The 18,389-nt window shown below is 39.2% G+C and overlaps 1 protein-coding gene across 1 annotated transcript in view; it reads left to right on the top strand.

The window, feature by feature from the left end:
* LOC110160382 (tax1-binding protein 1 homolog A-like) overlaps positions 1-18,389 on the top strand; it is a 101,738-nt gene that overhangs the window by 53,990 nt on the left and 29,359 nt on the right. The window contains exon 6 of the mRNA XM_055157022.1: positions 16,612-16,760. Within this exon, the coding sequence (XP_055012997.1) occupies positions 16,612-16,760 (149 nt within the window). The remainder of the gene's footprint in view (positions 1-16,611; positions 16,761-18,389) is intronic.

Raw genomic sequence — 18,389 nt, 5'->3', positions numbered from 1 at the left:
TTAATTCAACTTCCCTTAATGTTAATTCAACTTCTCTTAGTGTTAATTTGGCTCTTCCCATTCACCACTTCAGACTCTTGTGAGAGAAGACCAGTTTGAACCAGTTTTGTACATAATTTCATCTTAAATGAACTAAAATAAAGTAAAAATAAAATAAAACACCTCTGTGTGTTGTTTAGCTAAATCAGGATAACTCTACAAAGTGTTGTCTGTTTACTCTCAAAACATAAATATAACTCTGGATTTCGGGGTTAAACATGAACTTTGGTCCAGTTTTACTTAATTAACATTTCCAAAAATGTTAAATTAACTCTAGAACAGATTGGACTCATATAAACTGAGAAAATTGATTCTGTGAGAGTCAATTTTAACACTCCACTTTTTGCTGTGTATATTTTTATTATTTTATTATTTTTAAAGTTATTTGAGAAAAAATTATTAAATTTTTCAGCCAGACGCCGTTAGGATTGAACTTAAGCGTCTTGATGGACCCAGTAGATTTTATTCAGTTGAGCAAATATTCCACAGATTTTTTATTTTTTTAGTTGGTTTTGTCGCATTTTAAAATTGAAGTTGAATTTCTGACACTGGAACAAATGACGCACCCCACCTCCCGTGTCTCCGTGGGATCTTATTTTGACTATTTCCCATCAGCAGATTGAAAAACAAAGCTCGAGTATTACCAACTTAATGAGTCGTCAGTGACTAAACGGCGAGCGCTCTTCCCCCGTCACACGCCCGCAAAACAGGAAACACGCCGTAACGCTAATTAACGGGTGACTGATCGATTTGCTGTCACTCAAAGATTTGTCGGTTACACGAAAAATATTTTTAATCCGTGTTTATGTTGCGTTTTGTAACAGAGCTGAGTCACGATTATTTCATTCCGATTGTAATTCACTTTGGCTGTGTTTGTTTTGCAGCAGCTGGAGGTTTACGTGTGGGAATTTTGCCGTTATAAATCAAATCCTTCGTTGCAATTTTCAAGTCAGGTCTACTACTGTTGCGTCAGATGCCCTCCCTGTCTTTCTGTGGGGTCTTATTCTGTCTAAAAGTTACTAACTCTGTATTTTAGAGCTTTACAAACGTGTTCCGAAACGTCCTCGTGTGTCAGATGCCCTCCGCTGTGTTTCCATGAGGTCTTATGGTCTTATTCTGCTTATTCGGTCTAAAAAATGTATGTTTAAACGTCTACAAACGTGTTCCGAAATGTCCCTGTGAGTCAGATGCACAGGGTTCCCACGGAAATCCTGGAAAAGTCATGGAAATTTAGTATCTCATTCACTCATCTCCAGGTTATTTCTGAACGTCTGCGTCTTTGGTTGAAAAGAGACGACAATAAACGACAGGATTTTCAAAGTTCAAAAACTATAATCCCAAACCATAAAGTGAGTGGAAAGAGTTCACTTTTCAGGTTTAGCCCTAAAAGTCTGAGCAGTTCTCAGTGTTGGGGAGTAACAGATTACATGTACCGGGATTATGTAATCAGAGTACAAATGATGAGTAACTGTATTCAGTTACAGTTACTGTTTCAGTGAGGGGTAATTGGATTACAGTTACTTTGTTGAAATAAATGGATTACAGGGCGGTATTTTTGGGCTAAACCAGGACTAAAACCAGGACTAAACCAGGTCTAAAAGCAGGACTAAACCAGGACTAAATCAAGACTAAACCAGGACTAAAAGCAGGACTAAAAGCAGGACTAAAACCAGGACTAAAGCAGGACTAAACCAGGACTAAATCAGGTCTAAAACCAGGACTAAACCAGGACTAAAAGCAGGACTAAAACCAGGACTAAACCAGGTCTAAAACCAGGACTAAACCAGGTCTAAATCCAGGTCTAAAACCAGGACTAAACCAGGACTAAACCAGGACTAAAAGCAGGACTAAAACCAGGATTAAAACCAGGACTAAACCAGGTCTAAAACCAGGACTAAAACCAGGACTAAAACAGGACTAAAACAGGACTAAACCAGGACTAAAACCAGGACTAAAACCAGGACTAAAACCAGGACTAAACCAGGTCTAAAACCAGGTCTAAAACCAGGTCTAAAACAGGACTAAAAGCAGGACTAAAAGCAGGACTAAACCAGGACTAAACCAGGACTAAACAATATGACATTAACAGTAGTGTGGACATAACTGAAGGCAGCTTTGTCTCATATAAAAATAATTTCTCTATCAGGATGTGTTTGTTACATTCATGTCGTTTTAAAAAACATGACAATATCAAGTAATCCAAAGTATTCAGATTACATTACTCACTTTAAGTAGTTTAATGGATTATGTTACAAACTACATTTTGGTGTGTGTAATCTGTAATCTGTAGGGGATTACATTTTAAAAGTCACCTTCCCAACACTATCAGTTGAAAAAGTCCTGGAAGTTTTGAAATTTGGTCAGTGAAAGAGCGGGAACCGTGGATGTCGTCCCTACGTCTCTGTTGGGTTTTTATTCTGTCTAAAAACTGCAAATCCTCTAGTTTAGATCAGTGTTTCCCAAACTTTTTTTTTCCGTGGACCCATATTTTTAAAAGCCTCAAACCTTCGCGACCCAAGTCAATCGACATTATTCATAAATCACAAAATAAAGGTGGATGTGACCATTATTGAACATTCATGAGGATATTTTATTGTTGATTGAGTGATCGTGTCTCTAAACAACTAGTTTTACTCAAGTTTTAAACGATGAAAAACACTGAAGCAGCGATAAAAGGATCCAGAAGTCGCCTGTTTGGACTTTAAATGCAGCATGTTTCTTTTTCTTTTCAGCATTCACTTCAACCAGCAATATTGGAACTAAATAGTCATTAAAATTGTTATAAAAAGATTAGAAATGATACTAAACGTGTTAAAGATTACATGCAGATCGTGAGAAGGTGACTCAAAAAAAGACCCACTTGAGAGTCACGACCTGGTCTTTGGGAAACAATATTTTAGACCAGAGGCGTCCAAACTTTTTTCATCAGGGGCCACATCTCTAAACACAGACGACGCAGAGGTCTGATCGAGGCCGTAGACTGGAGCTGAATACAGTGAATAATTAAATATGTGCATGTTTATCACGTTAGAATGAGTCATCAGACTTTATTCATGCTCAGATCCTTAAAATCACACATTAAACATTAAATATTCGCTTTATCAAAGTAGATTTTCAACATGCTTGCAGTGAAAAGTACATTTTTTCATTGATGCAAGGTAATTTGGGCCAATTTACTTGGAAGCCTGAGGGTCAAGAAAGATTTTTCCGACAGGCCATAGTTAGGACATGCCTGGTTTAGACCTTTACAAGCGTCCTCCGAAGTGTCCTTGTGTCTCAGATGCCCTCCCTGTGTCACCTCGAGGACTTATTTTGTCTAAAAGCTGCAAACCCTGTAGTTTAGACATTTATAAACGTGTTCTGAAATGTCCCAGTGTGTCTTAGGTGCCCTCTTTATGTTTCCATGAGGTTTTATTCTGTCTAAAAGCTGCAAATCCCGTAGTTTAGATCTCTACAAACATGTTCTGAAATGTCCCAATATGCCCTCCCTGTGTTTCCATGCAGTCTTATTCCATCTAAAAGCTGTTAATTCTGTAGTTTAGAGCTCTGTAAACATGCTCTGAAGTGTCCCTGTGTGTCAGGTGTCCTTCCAGTGTCTTCTTGAGGTCTTATTCTATCTAAAAGCTGCCAGCCCCGTAGTTTAGACTTCTACAAACATGTTCTGAAATGTTCCTGTGCCTCAAATGCCCTCCCTGCTTTTCCATAAAGTCTTATTCCGCCTAAAAGCTGTTAATTCTGTAGTTTAGAGCTCTACAGATCTCTTCTAAAATGTTCCTGTGTGTGCCAGACGCCCTCCCTGTGTCTCCGTGAGATCTTATTCTCTCTAAAAGCTGCTGATCCTGTAGTTTAAAGCTCTACAAACATGTTCTGAAATGTACTTTTATCTCAGATGCCCTCCCTGTGTTTCCATGAGGTCTTATTCTGTCTAAAAGCTGCTGATCCTGTAGTTTAGAGCTCTACAAATGTGTTCCAAAATGTTCCTGTGTGTCAAATGCCTTCCATGTGTCTTTAAAGGATCTTAATCTGTTTAAAAACTGCAAACCCTGTAGTTTAGATCTCTACAGACATGGTCTGAAATGTCCCAGTGTCTCAGATGCCCTTTCTGTGTTTTCATGAGGTTTTATTCCATCTAAAAGCTGTTAATTCTGTAGTTTAGAGCTCTACAAATGTCTTCTTAAAAAGTTCCTGCGTGTCAGATACTTTCCCTGTGTTTTAGATGCCCTCCCTGTGTCTTTATAGGATCTTAATCTGTCTAAAATCTGCAAACCCTGTAGTTTAAAGCTCTACAGACATGTTCTGAAATGTTCCTGTGTGCCAGATGCCCTCCCTGTGTCTCCTTGAGATCTTATTTTTATCTAAAAGCTGTAAATCCTGTAGTTTAGAGCTCTACAAATGTGTTCTGAAATGTACTTTTGTCTCAGATGCTCTCCATGTGCTTCCATGAGGTCTTATTCTATCTAAAAGTTGCAAATCCTGTAGTTTAGAGCTTTACAAACATGTTCTGAAATGTCCCAGTGTCTCAGATGCCCTTTCTGTGTTTTCATGAAGTTTTATTCCGTCTAAAAGCTGTTAATTCTGTAGTTTTAAAGCTCTACAAATCTCTTCTAAAATGTCCGTGTGTGTGTCAGATACGTTCCCTGTGTCTTTATAGGATCTTATTCTGTCTAAAATCTGCAAACCCTGTAGTTTAAAGCTCTACAAACATGTTCTGAAATGTTCCTGTGTGTGCCAGATGCCCTCCCTGTGTCTCCTTGAGATCTTATTTTATCTAAAAGCTGCTGATCCTGTAGTTTAGAGCTCTACAAACGTGTTCTGAAACGCACTGCTTCTGTCTTCTTTCATTTTGTTAAACTCTGAACTATGATTTAAATAATAATCTTCGTTTCCCTTCGTCAAACCTGATCGCTCATTTGCAAACGCTCCATTAGAAACGGCAAATGGAACCAGATATTTCCTCAGATTCCCTCCCGCTTTAACTAAAAGCATTCCCACTGTGTTATTTCCCTCCCGAGAGCGCCGGCGGGTGGGGGGAGGGGTCAGGCCCGAGAGCAGCCCAGCGCCCAGAATCTGGTCTCACATCGCCCCCTGGTGTACGACGGCGGAGCAGCTCATCCGGCTCCTCTTAAGGCCTGCTTCCAGTTACTCCCCTCTTCTCTTTTTTTTTTTTTTTTTTTCTTTTTTTATGGCGGACAAAAGAGCTGTAAACGTGGTAGTACTACAAAAGCTGTTATTAAGACGCCGTTTTCATTCAGCGGGCCTGTCTTCGCGCAGATATACGGCGAGGGGGGCGGCGTGCCAGGAGCCTCCGCCGCACATGGGCAGAAGGTGTGCGCCGAGTTTCGTTTTGGGGAAAAAAAAAAAAAAAAAGAAAGAAAGAAAAATGTCCGGCCGCGGATGAAAACATACTTACATATTTTGCGGCTGCTAATTTTACGACTACACTTTTTATAAGGTCTTTATGCACTGCTAAAGTGCTTCCCCAAACGCCCGCCGTAAAAAGAGTCCTACAGTAATCTCCGGGAGCGCGCACCAGGGAGGGGCGCGCACGTGGGGGACTGGCCAGAGGTGCGGTAGTTACAGTTACTTTTACTCATTTACTTTTACTTGAGTAGTTTTTTTTTTAAAAAAAAGACAACGTAAAGCTTTTGTCACTTGTAGAAGACTGTACTGTTACTTAAAGCTGCACTGCGGAACTTTTTTGGTCACACGGGGGTCATTTACCTGCCTGTTTCTATGGAGACGTCATCGCTCTACACGGAATGTTCCACAGTGTGACATTAAACAGCTCCACTTTACATTTATTCAATCACAAGTGGGTCTAAAGCTCGAAAATACCTCGAAAAAACAGACGTTCTGGCTCGCCGCTCCGCAGATCTGACCTGTAACTTGGTCCGGTTTGGTCTCCGTGACAACAGAAAGGTTTAATGCCACACTGTGGAACATTCAGCTCATTTAAGCAAACGTAACTGACCTCTGGACTTATTTATACTGGAGTTATTTTTTAAAGACATTCAACTTTTTAAAGATTTTGTCACTATATATTTTAGATTTTTACTCAAGTTGAAGTACTGTTACTACAATACAAATATTACTCGAGTACAGAGGTGAGTAGTATGTAGCTATAGTTACTTAGTTACATTTATTTGAGTAACTTTTTAAAGAAATTGTAAACTTGTAGCCTCACTCACAGTGGGAAGAGGAAACAAAACTTTTACTCAAGTAAGAGTACTGTTACTACAATACAAATATTACTCAAGTATAGAGGTAGATGGTGCTTGGTTACGTTTACTTAAAAAAAAAAAAAACTTTTCAGAGTACTTTTCTAATATCATACTTTGGCAGAGAAGCCATACATTGTACTCAAGTAAATGTAACGTTGCTTAAAAATAATATTACTCAAGTAGAAGTACAAAGTAGTGGTCCAAAAGTTTTAAGGATATTCAACTTAAAGCTCACAAACTCACAGTGGGAAGAGGCACATTTACTCAAGTAAGAGTACTGTTACTACAATGAAAGTATTGCTCAAGTACAGGGGTGGGTAGTACTCAGTTATATTTACTTTTTAAAGAAGCTGTACTATTCAAAGTACTTTTCTAGTACTTACTTTTATGCTTTTTCTCCTACAATTACTTTTACTCCTGAGCAGAAGGGGTAGAGTACAAATAAATTGTACTCAAGTAAATGTAATGTTACTTCAAAACAATATTACTCAAGTACAAAGTAGTGGTCCAAAAGTTTTAAGGATATTCAACTTAAACTTTTGTCTCTTTAGACTCACTCACAGTGGGAAGAGGCACCAAGACATTTACTCAAGTAAGAGTACTGTTACTACAATAAATAAAGGGGTAGTGGGTAGTGCTCGATTACATTTACTTTTTAAAGAAATTGTACTTTTCAGAGTACTTTTCTAGCAGAATACTTTTACTCCTACATGAGCAGACAGGGTAGAGTATCCAGAAACTGTCCTTGAGTAAATGTAACATTACATCAAAGTAATATTACTCATGTAGAAGTACAAAAATATTGGTTCACACATAGTCGAAAAACCAAAACATTTACTCAAGTAAGAGTACTCTTACTTCATTAAAATTATTACTCAAGTACAGAGGTGGATAGTACTTGGTTGCATTTACTTTTTAAAGGAATTGTCCTTTTCAGAGTACTTTTCTAGCAGCATACTTTTACTTTTACTTGAACAGAGGGGTTAGAGTATCCATATTGTACTTAAGTAACAGTAACATTACTTTAGACTAATTTTACTCAAGTAAAAGTACAAAGTAGCATTGACAGAAATGACTCAAGTAAGAGTAAAAAGTATTTAGAAAATGTACTCAAGTAAGAGTAATTGATATGGTATTTCTAAACAATAAAAATTCTATAAGTTAAATGCCAAACTGTGGTAGGGGAGAGGCCATGGAGATACTGCCTGAAAAGTTCCACAGTACGGCATTAAACTCCTCTATGTCGCATTTATTCACTTACAGATGTTTTACTGCTCAAAAAACAAACAAACAAAAAAACACACATTCCCACAGTGAGTGAGCTCGCCTCTCCGCAGATCTGACCCACAGCTCCGCCCAGAGGCACTGCGGGCTTGTCTCCACGGAAACAGACACGTTTAAAGCCTCACTGTGGGACAATTGAGGCAAACCACGAGACTCGGAGTAACACATTTGTCAGTTTTTGAACGTTGACACCCGTAATAATAACTCTTCATAACTCATTTGACTTTTTTACGGCTCGGATTGACAGCTCCAACTACTTCCTCCTCGTGGAAATGTCACACTGTCAAATTTTAGTATTATAATTACTACGAGAATAAACATTGTGATTTTGTATGAGCGCAAACTCTGAAAAACGACAAAAACACTTCTGATCGCTCAATTTTTTGCTCTGTTAAACCAAAATTCATTCAACATTTTTACGCTACGTTTAAATCTGATATTCTGAAATTCTCACAGTTTTCCCAATGTGACATAAACTGATTAAAAGTTTATTTATTTTATTTTATTTAATACATAAACATTACCTATCAGTTTAATCAAATATAAGATTAAAGTGCACATTTTATTATATTTTCTGATCTATGTTTTAATGTTTCTTCATCATAAATAGACTTGGAGTTGTGTTTTGTTTCATTTACATTTTTATTTTTTTATTTATTTTTTTTTTCTTCTCTCAAACTGAAAATACCCTGTTCCACCTTGTGATGTCATGAGGTAATACAGAAAGGAAGGTGCTCCAATGTGCTTTTGAACTCCAAACACTTTCACTAAAGAATCATTTGGATCATTTATTTCAGCTCCGGAACTGCCAATCTCGACTGAACTAATCGTAAAAAAAGGAGCTGTTCACTTGAAAACTCCCACCAGATGACATCACAAGGTGGAACGGTCTGAAAAATGTGAAAAACAGAACCGGTTTTCAGTGATCCAAAGTTCTCCCGCGCTTATTTTATGCATTCAGAGCATCTTAATTATTCACCGAGATGAGTTTATACGTTGTTGTTTTTTCTACTCTCAGAGACCAGAACGGAATAACAACAACAACTGGCATGCTAACACACACTTCCTGATGATTTGACAATGAAATACTTACTAATTGGATGAAGAAGATACGCAGCAGGCTTATTTTTAGGGCTGAGTATCATGAAGAAGATGCCGATACGATACATACCTCGATACAAAGGCCACGATATGATACATACCACGATACACAGGCCACGATACGATACATACATCGATACAAAGGCCACGATACGATACATACCTCGATACATAGGCCACGATACGATACATACTACGATACGATACCTCGATACATAGGCCACGATACAATCGATACATACACGATACAATACGATACAGGCCACGATACGATAAATACCTCGATACATAGGCCACGATACGATACATACCTCGATACATAGGCCACGATACGATAAATACCTCGATACATAGGCCACGATACAATAAATATCTCGATACATAGGCCACGATACGACAAATATCTCGATACATAGGCCACGATACGATACATACTCGATACATAGGCCACGATACAATAAATACCTCGATACACAGGCCACGATACGATAAATACCTCGATACATAGGCCACGATACGATACATACCTCGATACATAGGCCACGATACGATAAATACCTCGATACATAGGCCACGATACGACAAATATCTCGATACATAGGCCACGATACAATAAATATCTCGATACATAGGCCACGATACGACAAATATCTCGATACATAGGCCACGATACAATAAATATCTCGATACATAGGCCACGATACATACGATACGATACAATCGATACGATACATAGGCCACGATACAATAAATATCTCGATACATAGGCCACGATACGACAAATATCTCGATACATAGGCCACGATACGATACATACCTCGATACGGTGCAGTTTCGGTTCGATACGATATTTCAAATCGATTTGATACGGGTTCAATAAAAAACGGCTAAATCATGTCTGTGATACTAAAAGTCTCTGTTAAACCACGTCTTGTGCAAAGTTCATATGAAACACAAACATTTTCAATTCAGTTCTACAACACGTAATATCTGGTCCATAGTATTAAAAAGAAAATAGTACGAATAAAAAAGTTAAATCCAGTGCATGTTGTAATGTTTACAGACAAGAGGGCAAGTGTCTCCACAGCTCAGAGGAGAATCTGACAGAGCTCCTCACAGGAGACACTCGAGCGCCAATGATTCGATGGCTCAGATTCATGACTCTACACATAAATGAATAAATACAAGAGCAGGTGTTCTCGTGTAAACAGACCCTGAAAGCTCCCAAGTCTTTAGTTTATGTGATGCATTTCAAAACATGTTTGTAGAACATGTTTGTCTAACCTTCTGTCAGATTTTAATGCTTTGTCTGGAATGTTTCATAGTATGGCATTAAACCTTTCTATCTTCACGGAGACTAGAGCAGACCAAGTTAAAGATCAGATCTGTGGAGAGGCGACCCCACACACTCACTTAGACTTAGACAAACACTGGGGAAATTATTTGGACGCAGTAGCTCACCCGTCACAATATAATATAATAACAAAGAGAAAAAAAATATAAATTGTAATAATAAACCCGGACAGGCCCCGGGGAAGACCCAGGACACGCTGGAGGGACTATGTCTGTGGACTGGCCTGGGAACACCTCAGGGTCCCTCTGGAGGAGCTGGAGGAAGTGTCTGGGGTGAAGGAAGTCTGTAAGGGAGTCCCTGCTTAGACTGATGCCCCCATGACTCAGCCCCTGATAAGCAGAAGATAAAGAATGGATGGGTGATAATAATTCTAAGTAGCAAAAACAGCAAGAGATTATCAAAGCCGTGCACATTTTAACACTTGTTTAACACATGTTTATAGTTGTAGATTTTTTTTCATTGTATATTTTTAAATGTTTCAAATTAAGGCACTAAAACCAAAAAGCACTTTGTATTCATAAAATAAAGCACTTTTCTTCAAAAAACAATATGTGTCAAATAAGACATGTTGTATTTTTTTGGACTATAAGGCGCACTCAGAATTCTTTAATTTTCTCAAAAATCAACAGCGCATCTTATGTACTAATTCTGATTGTGTTTACTGATCTCGAACTGATTTTCTGTGGTACATGGCGCTCAAAAATCTGTCAAATGTTTTTGTACGACTTTGGTAAACTATGAAACCACACCGCTTGATGGATTGTTGGAGCGTTACAGCGACCAAAGTCTGAACCACGTCAGCGTCACAAGGAGCAGCTGTTTTTATCAATACTTATAATTTATGCAAATGAGCCGTGTGGTTTTAAGTTTTGTTTCTGTAAAACGGGTATGTCCAAACTATGGCCCGTGGGCCAAATGCGGCCCTCGGACAAATTTTTCTTGCCCCTCAGGTTTCCAGGTGACTTGACCCAAATGACCTTACATCAATTAAATATTAAATTTTTACTGCAGATTTTTTGAAAAATCTACCTTGATAAAGCGAATATTGAATATTTAGTGTGTGGTTTTAAGGATCTTAGCATGAATAAAGACTGAGGCTCATTCTAATGTGTTAAACATGCGCGTATTTAAGTATTCACTGTACTGAACGTCAGTCTACGGCCCTGGATCAGCCCTCTGCTTTGTCCGTGTTTAGAGATGTGGCCCTTGATGAAAAAAGTTTGGACTCCCCTGTTGTAAAACGTAAACAAATGTGCGGAAAGCTGCATTAAACACATTATTACTCAACATATATTTGAGTCGTTCTCATAGAAAATGATAATCTAAACTTTAATGATCCACCCACATTCACATTCATAATCCACATTCACCAAGACAGAGAGGAAACTTCGGGCGAATTACACCACGATCTGCCGACGGATCGTGGAGTCTGGACTAAAGGATCAGACTCAAGTGTCGTCCGTTTGCTTCACTTAATGCGCCTTAAAATCCTTATGAATGAAAATAGACGAGAGAATTCAACTTTGATTTTATGCCTTATAGTCCAAAAAAATACGGTAATTATGTAAATGTACAAGTCAAAATAAAATAGAAAAATAAGTAATTAAATATAAAATCTTAGCTATGTACTTGAGGACATGGGAAGACAGTGCACTTCACAGTCAGAGTGTCTGTTTTTCTAGGTATTTTTGAGAAATTTTGAGAATTTTTGTGAGACCTGTAATTGAATAAACATAAAGTAGAGCTGTCTAAAGTCATACCGTGTAACATTCCAGGCCGAGCAGTGACGTAACCATAGAAACAAGCAGGTTTGAGCGCTCCACTTGTGCATTCTGTGTCATTTCTCAGAGGAGCAGTGGGCGTGTCCCTAAAACCTAAAAGTATGTCCTCCTGTCAAACGCATTTTTAACGTGATTTAACGTCGCCGCGGAGACCAGAGGCAACCCGAAACCCGACGCCTCCGCCGCTTCTCACCGCGTCGCCCTTTTCTCCTGGAGATTTATAACGCAACACCAGATCATAAAAGCGACATTACAGCACCGTGATTGTTTTACGCATTAATATGAGTGTTAGTTAATACGGCGAGCGCGCCCGTTTATCTTTGAAGATTATCTGCAGCTTGTCGTCATTTGTAAAGGTTGATTTGTGGAGGTGTTGATAAGATAAGGCCGTGTCCGGGAGCGCTGCGGCGGAGCGAAGGTGGAGCCTGTATCGCAGATGTTTGATTTAGATACACAACGGTTGAAATATTGAGTCCGAGATAGACAAAAAGACGGACTAAACGTGATCGTATCTTGTAATGAGAAGAAGACCGGGCAGCGTGAGTGATTGTGTTTTATGGTTATGTTGGTGCAGCAGACACGGATCTAGGGAGGGTATGAATTATCCACGATGTGACCACGAGGCACCACACATTTGAAACAGAGATACACGATATACGGCGCCAATATTTTGACTTTTTATCGTCAACAATGAAACAAACCAAACACAATCACAATCTTTATTCAGTTCGTCTCAGCGTCTGGAGGTGGGGAAGGTTCTGATCGGACAGAGACACGAACGTATTTACGTCGACCAGACATCATCTCGGTTTGTCGTTACCCCACGGACACAAACGCGGTACAAACTTCTTTCGCAGTGGTTCGATGATAATTGCGCAGCAGCTGGAGAATTCTCTCATCACGCTTTACGTCTGTCGGCTGAGGAGGAGAAGGGAAGAGCGTCGGAGAAGGAGGAAGAAGACAAAGTGAGTGTGAGGCGGCTCTACCTCAGCCCACTCCCATATCCTGCTCACAAATCCAAAGAGACGTGGAGGAAAGTCCGAAGACACGACTGGTGGAGCCGGAGAGAAGATCGACCCAACAAGCATGCGCTGAACGACCACAGTTATTTTTAAGAAGAATAAACGTTTACATCAGACATGTCAAACTCAGGCCCGGGGGCCAAATTTGGCCTGCAATTTAATTATATTTGGCTCTCGAAATCATATGAAATATGTATTAGAGCTGCCCGCCGACTACAGATCAACTATAGAAACATTATTTATTTAAACATTTTTGTCATTATTTTATATTTAGCTTGTTCTGGATTCAGTGTTTAAGCAAAATTATTGTTAAACATTTATTTCAAGAAAAGGCTTAAAATTACATATCTCAAAAGAAAACATGCAGATGTTGTTGAAATTTTTAAATAAATATTTAGTTTGCCCCATGACTTAGTCCCAGTTTTAATTTTGACCCTCTGTGAATTTGAGTTTGACACTCCTGGTTTACATGATCGATTCATAAATTAATTTAAATGGCTTTAAAATCAGAATAAACCACTTACTCACTTCAGAATTCAGTTTTATTATGAATAATCATTTTCATTAGGAATGGAAGTGTTTACATGGCCTTTTTAAAGCCGAATTCATTTTTATTTGGAATTAAATCATTTTAATTCAGAATTAAAGCTCTCATGTAAACGTGGCAATTGTTCCCTGATAAAGAAAACACAGACCTGGAGTTGTATTTCTGTTTCATCGAATTGAAACTGCAGTTTGAGAGGATTTTTGACAGTTTTTGAAGTACCATAATTTCCTCCAAAAACAATCAACTCTCCTGTCTTCTTCTCCATAAAAGCGACTAAAACTGTAGTTTAGCTCTGTACAAACATGTTCTGAAATGTGATTCTTGTGTTATTTTGTCAGTTCAGTTTTCAGTCTTTTTGTCGCTTCTTCTGGACGTGTTTAAAATGTTTAAACTCTGAACAGAATCCAAATATTAAACCATGAATTGCAAATCTAATCGCCAAGGTTGTCAAAAAAAAAAAAAAAAAAAATCATCTTTAAGGCTGAAATGTTCCACAGTGTAGCATTAAGGATATTTATCTTGTATTTATTAAATTACAGGTGTAAGAAAATACACCTTGAAGAACTGCAACTTGGCCAACTCCTCTGCTTGTTTCATTTAATGCCCTGCTGTGGAACATTCCAGGCAAAGCAATAACATCTCCATGGAGACTGAGCAGGTGAAATCTTCAAGAAAAGCTTCGTAGCGCAGGTTTAAATCCAAACAGTGAGGGAAAAGCAGGTCTGTGTGGTCCCGTCATAAAATAGTTCGCGTTTTACACTGCGTCAAAATTATTGGCTTCTTTTGTTAGCCGGGGCTGAAATAACACTAAAACGTGACACGAGGCATCCCCAGAACGACGTTTTAACTGTCAGGATTTGTGCGGCTGAATTCTTAACTGCACAAAAATGTAAATGGAAGAGTTTCTAAGAACAGAGTCGAGTTCGGAAGATTTACAGCCCCGAGAGAGGAGAGAAAACGCTTAAAGAGTTTGACAATCAGACACGGACGACCTGCGAGCGACGCAACTTTTCTCGTTGCGGTTACCCGACGCAGAAGCGGGATCGAGGTTGAACCGATCACTCAGGGTCTGTCGTTTTTGGGCGACGTCGGTTTGTAAAATTCAAAAGGAGAGCGCACTCGGTCTGTCTTTACACTAAAACAGTTCGAAGTCCGTCTGTTGGCGTCTCCAAGTTTATTTTGGTTTGTCAATGCTGCTTTCTGATTGGTCCGTCAGCCAGAGGGCGGGCACAACGGGGTCATGCCAAAATGTAATATTGTTTTTATCATTTTTACGTACTCTGGGTATCATGAAGAAGCTACACTGGTAAATAGAGACATGCACATCCAACAATAAATGTGAAAAATAGTTTTAAAAAAAAATTAAAAGAGGTCCACACTGCAGGTCCTTGAAGCTCCCAGATTTTTATTTATTTTTATTTTTATTCTCTATTTCAATTTCTATTTCAGTGGTGTCATTTAAATAAAAATTTGGGAGCTTCAAGGATCTGCAGTGTGGATCGTTTTTCTTTTTTTGTATTATCATGAAGAAGCTGTCAATACGATAAATACCTCACCACGATATGTTTTTCGATTCAGTGCACTTTTGATTCAATAAGATTCGATATGATATGTTTCACATTGGTTCTATATTTTTCAGTAAAAAAAAACAGAGGCTAAATCAAGGCTGTGATACTGAAAGTCTTTATTAAACCACTAAGTTTGTAGCCTGATTCATTGGCTGGTTTCACTTCATGGAAACTGTCTGACCTCGCAGCATTAGGATTCGTTTGATCGATGGTAGGCGGGTACTTTTTTTATTTAACCAATCGCTGCTGTTTGGTCGTGACGTATCCCGTAGGAAGAAGGACAATAACATCTTTCCCCTTGATAAAATTCACCAAACATTCTCTTTGTTCCGACTTTAAATCCTCGATCTCGGGAATCGTCGCCAACACAGAATGTCTGTCTTCGTCTACATCCATCTCGATGCTTTGTTTACTGTTGTTCTGTTCCACAAAAGGGACTCAGACAGACACGATGAGTTTGACATCATGACTTCACAGCTCTTCACTGATTGGCAAACCGTCTAGTGTATTCTGATTCCTGACCTAGTCGCTGGAGAAAAATGAAATTGAGTGGACACACTAGGTGGCACCAGCCTGACTACTAAGTTTGTGCTAAGTAAAAAAAATTAAAATACTAATGAAAATGTTTTGCATCAAGTTCACTTCCTCCAAACAAGCAACACAACTGTAGCTTTTTCACAAAAGAATAGTAAAATTTATCTAAAAATACTCTTGTTGATATATCGATACAGCAGCTCACGATATTGATTCTGTATCATCACATTAAACAATTCGTTATATCGATATTTTAATATTTTTGCACACTCCTACTCCTACTGGTCACAATCCCTCTTCATAACCTGGAGTTGTGTTTCATTTGTTTCATTCACATGTTTAACACACAAACCCTGCACATAAAACACTCTGTTCCACCTTGTGATGTCATGTGGTAATACAAAAAAAACCTCTACTTTTAAACTCCCTAAACCTTGACTAGAATCTTTTGGATCATTTCAGCCCTGGAATTGCCGATCAGAGGCGGCGCTACCATTAGGCAAAAGTAGACGCCACAAACCTGGAGGGGCCCCCAGACAATTTCCCTCAGTGCTGCTAATGGACGAGGCCTCAGAGCAATAAAATTTTTTCTCAAAATGACAGTAAATGAGAGTAGATTACTTTTAAACAATAATTGTAATAAAAATAATAATAATAATCATATGTAATGGATGTAAACACAAATGTAATTGTACCAGCAAAAAAAATAACACTACTTCCCGTTCTGGTTATCTAGTCTGTGACTGAGCTAAAAGTTTTCAATCCACCATAATTCACATAAATAGAGATACAAAACAAAACAAAACAAAAAAAGGTGCATTATAGTGAGGGTCCCAAGCTCAACTTCGCCTAGGGCCCGCAAATTGCTATTTCCGCCACTGTTGCCAATTTCTACTGAACTAAAAAAAACGGTTGCTGTTCACTTGAAAACTGCCGCTTCATGACATCACAAGGTGGATCAGAGCATTTTTTGAGCTTTTTGGAGATGTAAATAGATGAATAAGAATCATGTGAATGAAACAAAACACAACTCCAGGTCTGTTTTTGAGAAGGAAACGACATTATAACATGACTTAAAGCTCACAAGAGTCAGTTTTGCGTAATGTAGGACCGTTAAAATTGTGTTTGTTTATGTTTGTGCTTGTGTTTGTGCGTTGTAGGAGCTGTTGCGTTCGTCCCAGAGCCTGTCGGAGGAGAGGGAGGAGGTGCGGCGGCGGCTGAGCGAGGCCACGGAGCGGGTGAGGCAGCTGGAGGAGGATCTGCTCGGAGTCACCCAGAGAGGCCTGCAGAAGGAGACCGAGCTGCACTGGTACTGCCCCCCCGTGCACTACACCACTACACCTCCATCTGCAGCACCTGACAACACCTGCTGACACCTGACAACACCTGCTCAGCTCTGGGAAATGAGCGCCTGTCGTCAAACACGCTGTACTTAGAGCGACGGGAATATCTGTACTTATCACACAGACTGTACTCAGACTGATTTACAGTAACGTCTGTGTCATTTTAAAGGAAAAAGAGCTGACACTGAAGGTTTTTCTTTGTGATCACAGGGTTCGTCTGGTTTTAAAGGTGCCTGGAATGTTCCACAGTGTGACATTAAACAGCTCTACTTTACATTTACTCACTTACAAGTGGTTTTACAGCTCTAAAACACACAGAAAAACAGACATTCTGACTGTGAGCAGCGTCGCCTCTCCACGGATCTGACCTGTAACTTGGTCTGGTTTGGTCTTCGTGAGGATAGAAAGGTTTAAAGCCGTACTGTGGAACATGCCAGACAAAGCAATAACATGTCCACGGAGAAAAGCTTTTCACAGACCCACTGCCAGAAAAGTTACACAATGCAACTTTAAATGGATTGAGTAAAATTTGTTATAGTTGATTTAGTCAATAGAGGAGATATACATCGACTTTTTAGTTTATCTGCTATCAGCCGTAAATGGTCAACTTACTGCCCACATTCTCATAAAGCTTTATTTTACTTTACTTGTACATCTGTTGATTTATTTGTAAAAGGACAACACATATTCATGAACATTTACACGTAAATATGTAAAGATTAAAGCCAGCGTGGCTAATTTCCATTTTCAGTCCCTCGGCAGGTTTTTAACACTTTAATGTGATGAGATTACAATCGCAACGCAGTTCTCTTAAAGGTTTGAGGACAAAAGGGCTTTGGGTGAGTTTGTAGTCAATTTGAAATACTTAATTTGAGGGAAATACTTACATACCGTATTTTCCGGGCTATTAGAAGTGCTCTTAGGCAAAAAACAACTGCGACCCGCAATCCAGAGCGCCCTGTACACGAATCCACTCGGGTGTCCCAGCACGACTTCAGTAAACTACAAAGCCGCACCACCCGCAGAACACGCAAACACACACGGAGCAGACAGCGACCACACAGTGAAAAACACCCACAGACACACTCATCACTCCACGCCGACGAGGAACGGAACGGAACGGAGGAACGAACCGAAAAAGCGAGTCACTGCAAACACGTCGACAATCCAGCGGCTCCAGACACACCCTCCCTACACGAAAGTTTTAAAATGTAAGAAATTACCAATAACGATGGACAAAACTGAAATTCCATTTACCAAGATTAGAATTTCCGTCGAGATGAACGGAGAACTGTGCTTAAAGAGGGGGTATTTTTGGAGCTTTCTCCCATGTTTTAACATTCCGTCGTCTAAAAACAACATGTCAACACCACAAAAACATGTCTGAAGAGGTTTTAGAGACAGCCACACGTGTTTGAGCAATCTAGCGATCTCTCTGTACGAGATTTCTCCATAAATACGACAATAAACACGAAAATTCTCCATCAGTAATACAAAAACATGACAGAAAACCGCAGTAGTTTCATTAGAGGGACGCGCGGTGATTGTGTTGTGATTGCGCTCTGAAGGGGGAGCGACTTAGCAGCAAAACTGAA

The sequence above is a fragment of the Boleophthalmus pectinirostris genome, unplaced genomic scaffold, assembly GCF_026225935.1.
Source record: "Boleophthalmus pectinirostris isolate CB_2022bp ecotype Guang Dong unplaced genomic scaffold, ASM2622593v1 HiC_scaffold_21, whole genome shotgun sequence".
In the NCBI taxonomy this organism is placed as follows: Eukaryota; Metazoa; Chordata; class Actinopteri; order Gobiiformes; family Gobiidae; genus Boleophthalmus; species Boleophthalmus pectinirostris.
The sequence above is the reverse complement of the archived record's forward strand: the minus strand, read 5'-3'. Positions and strand labels throughout refer to the sequence as shown.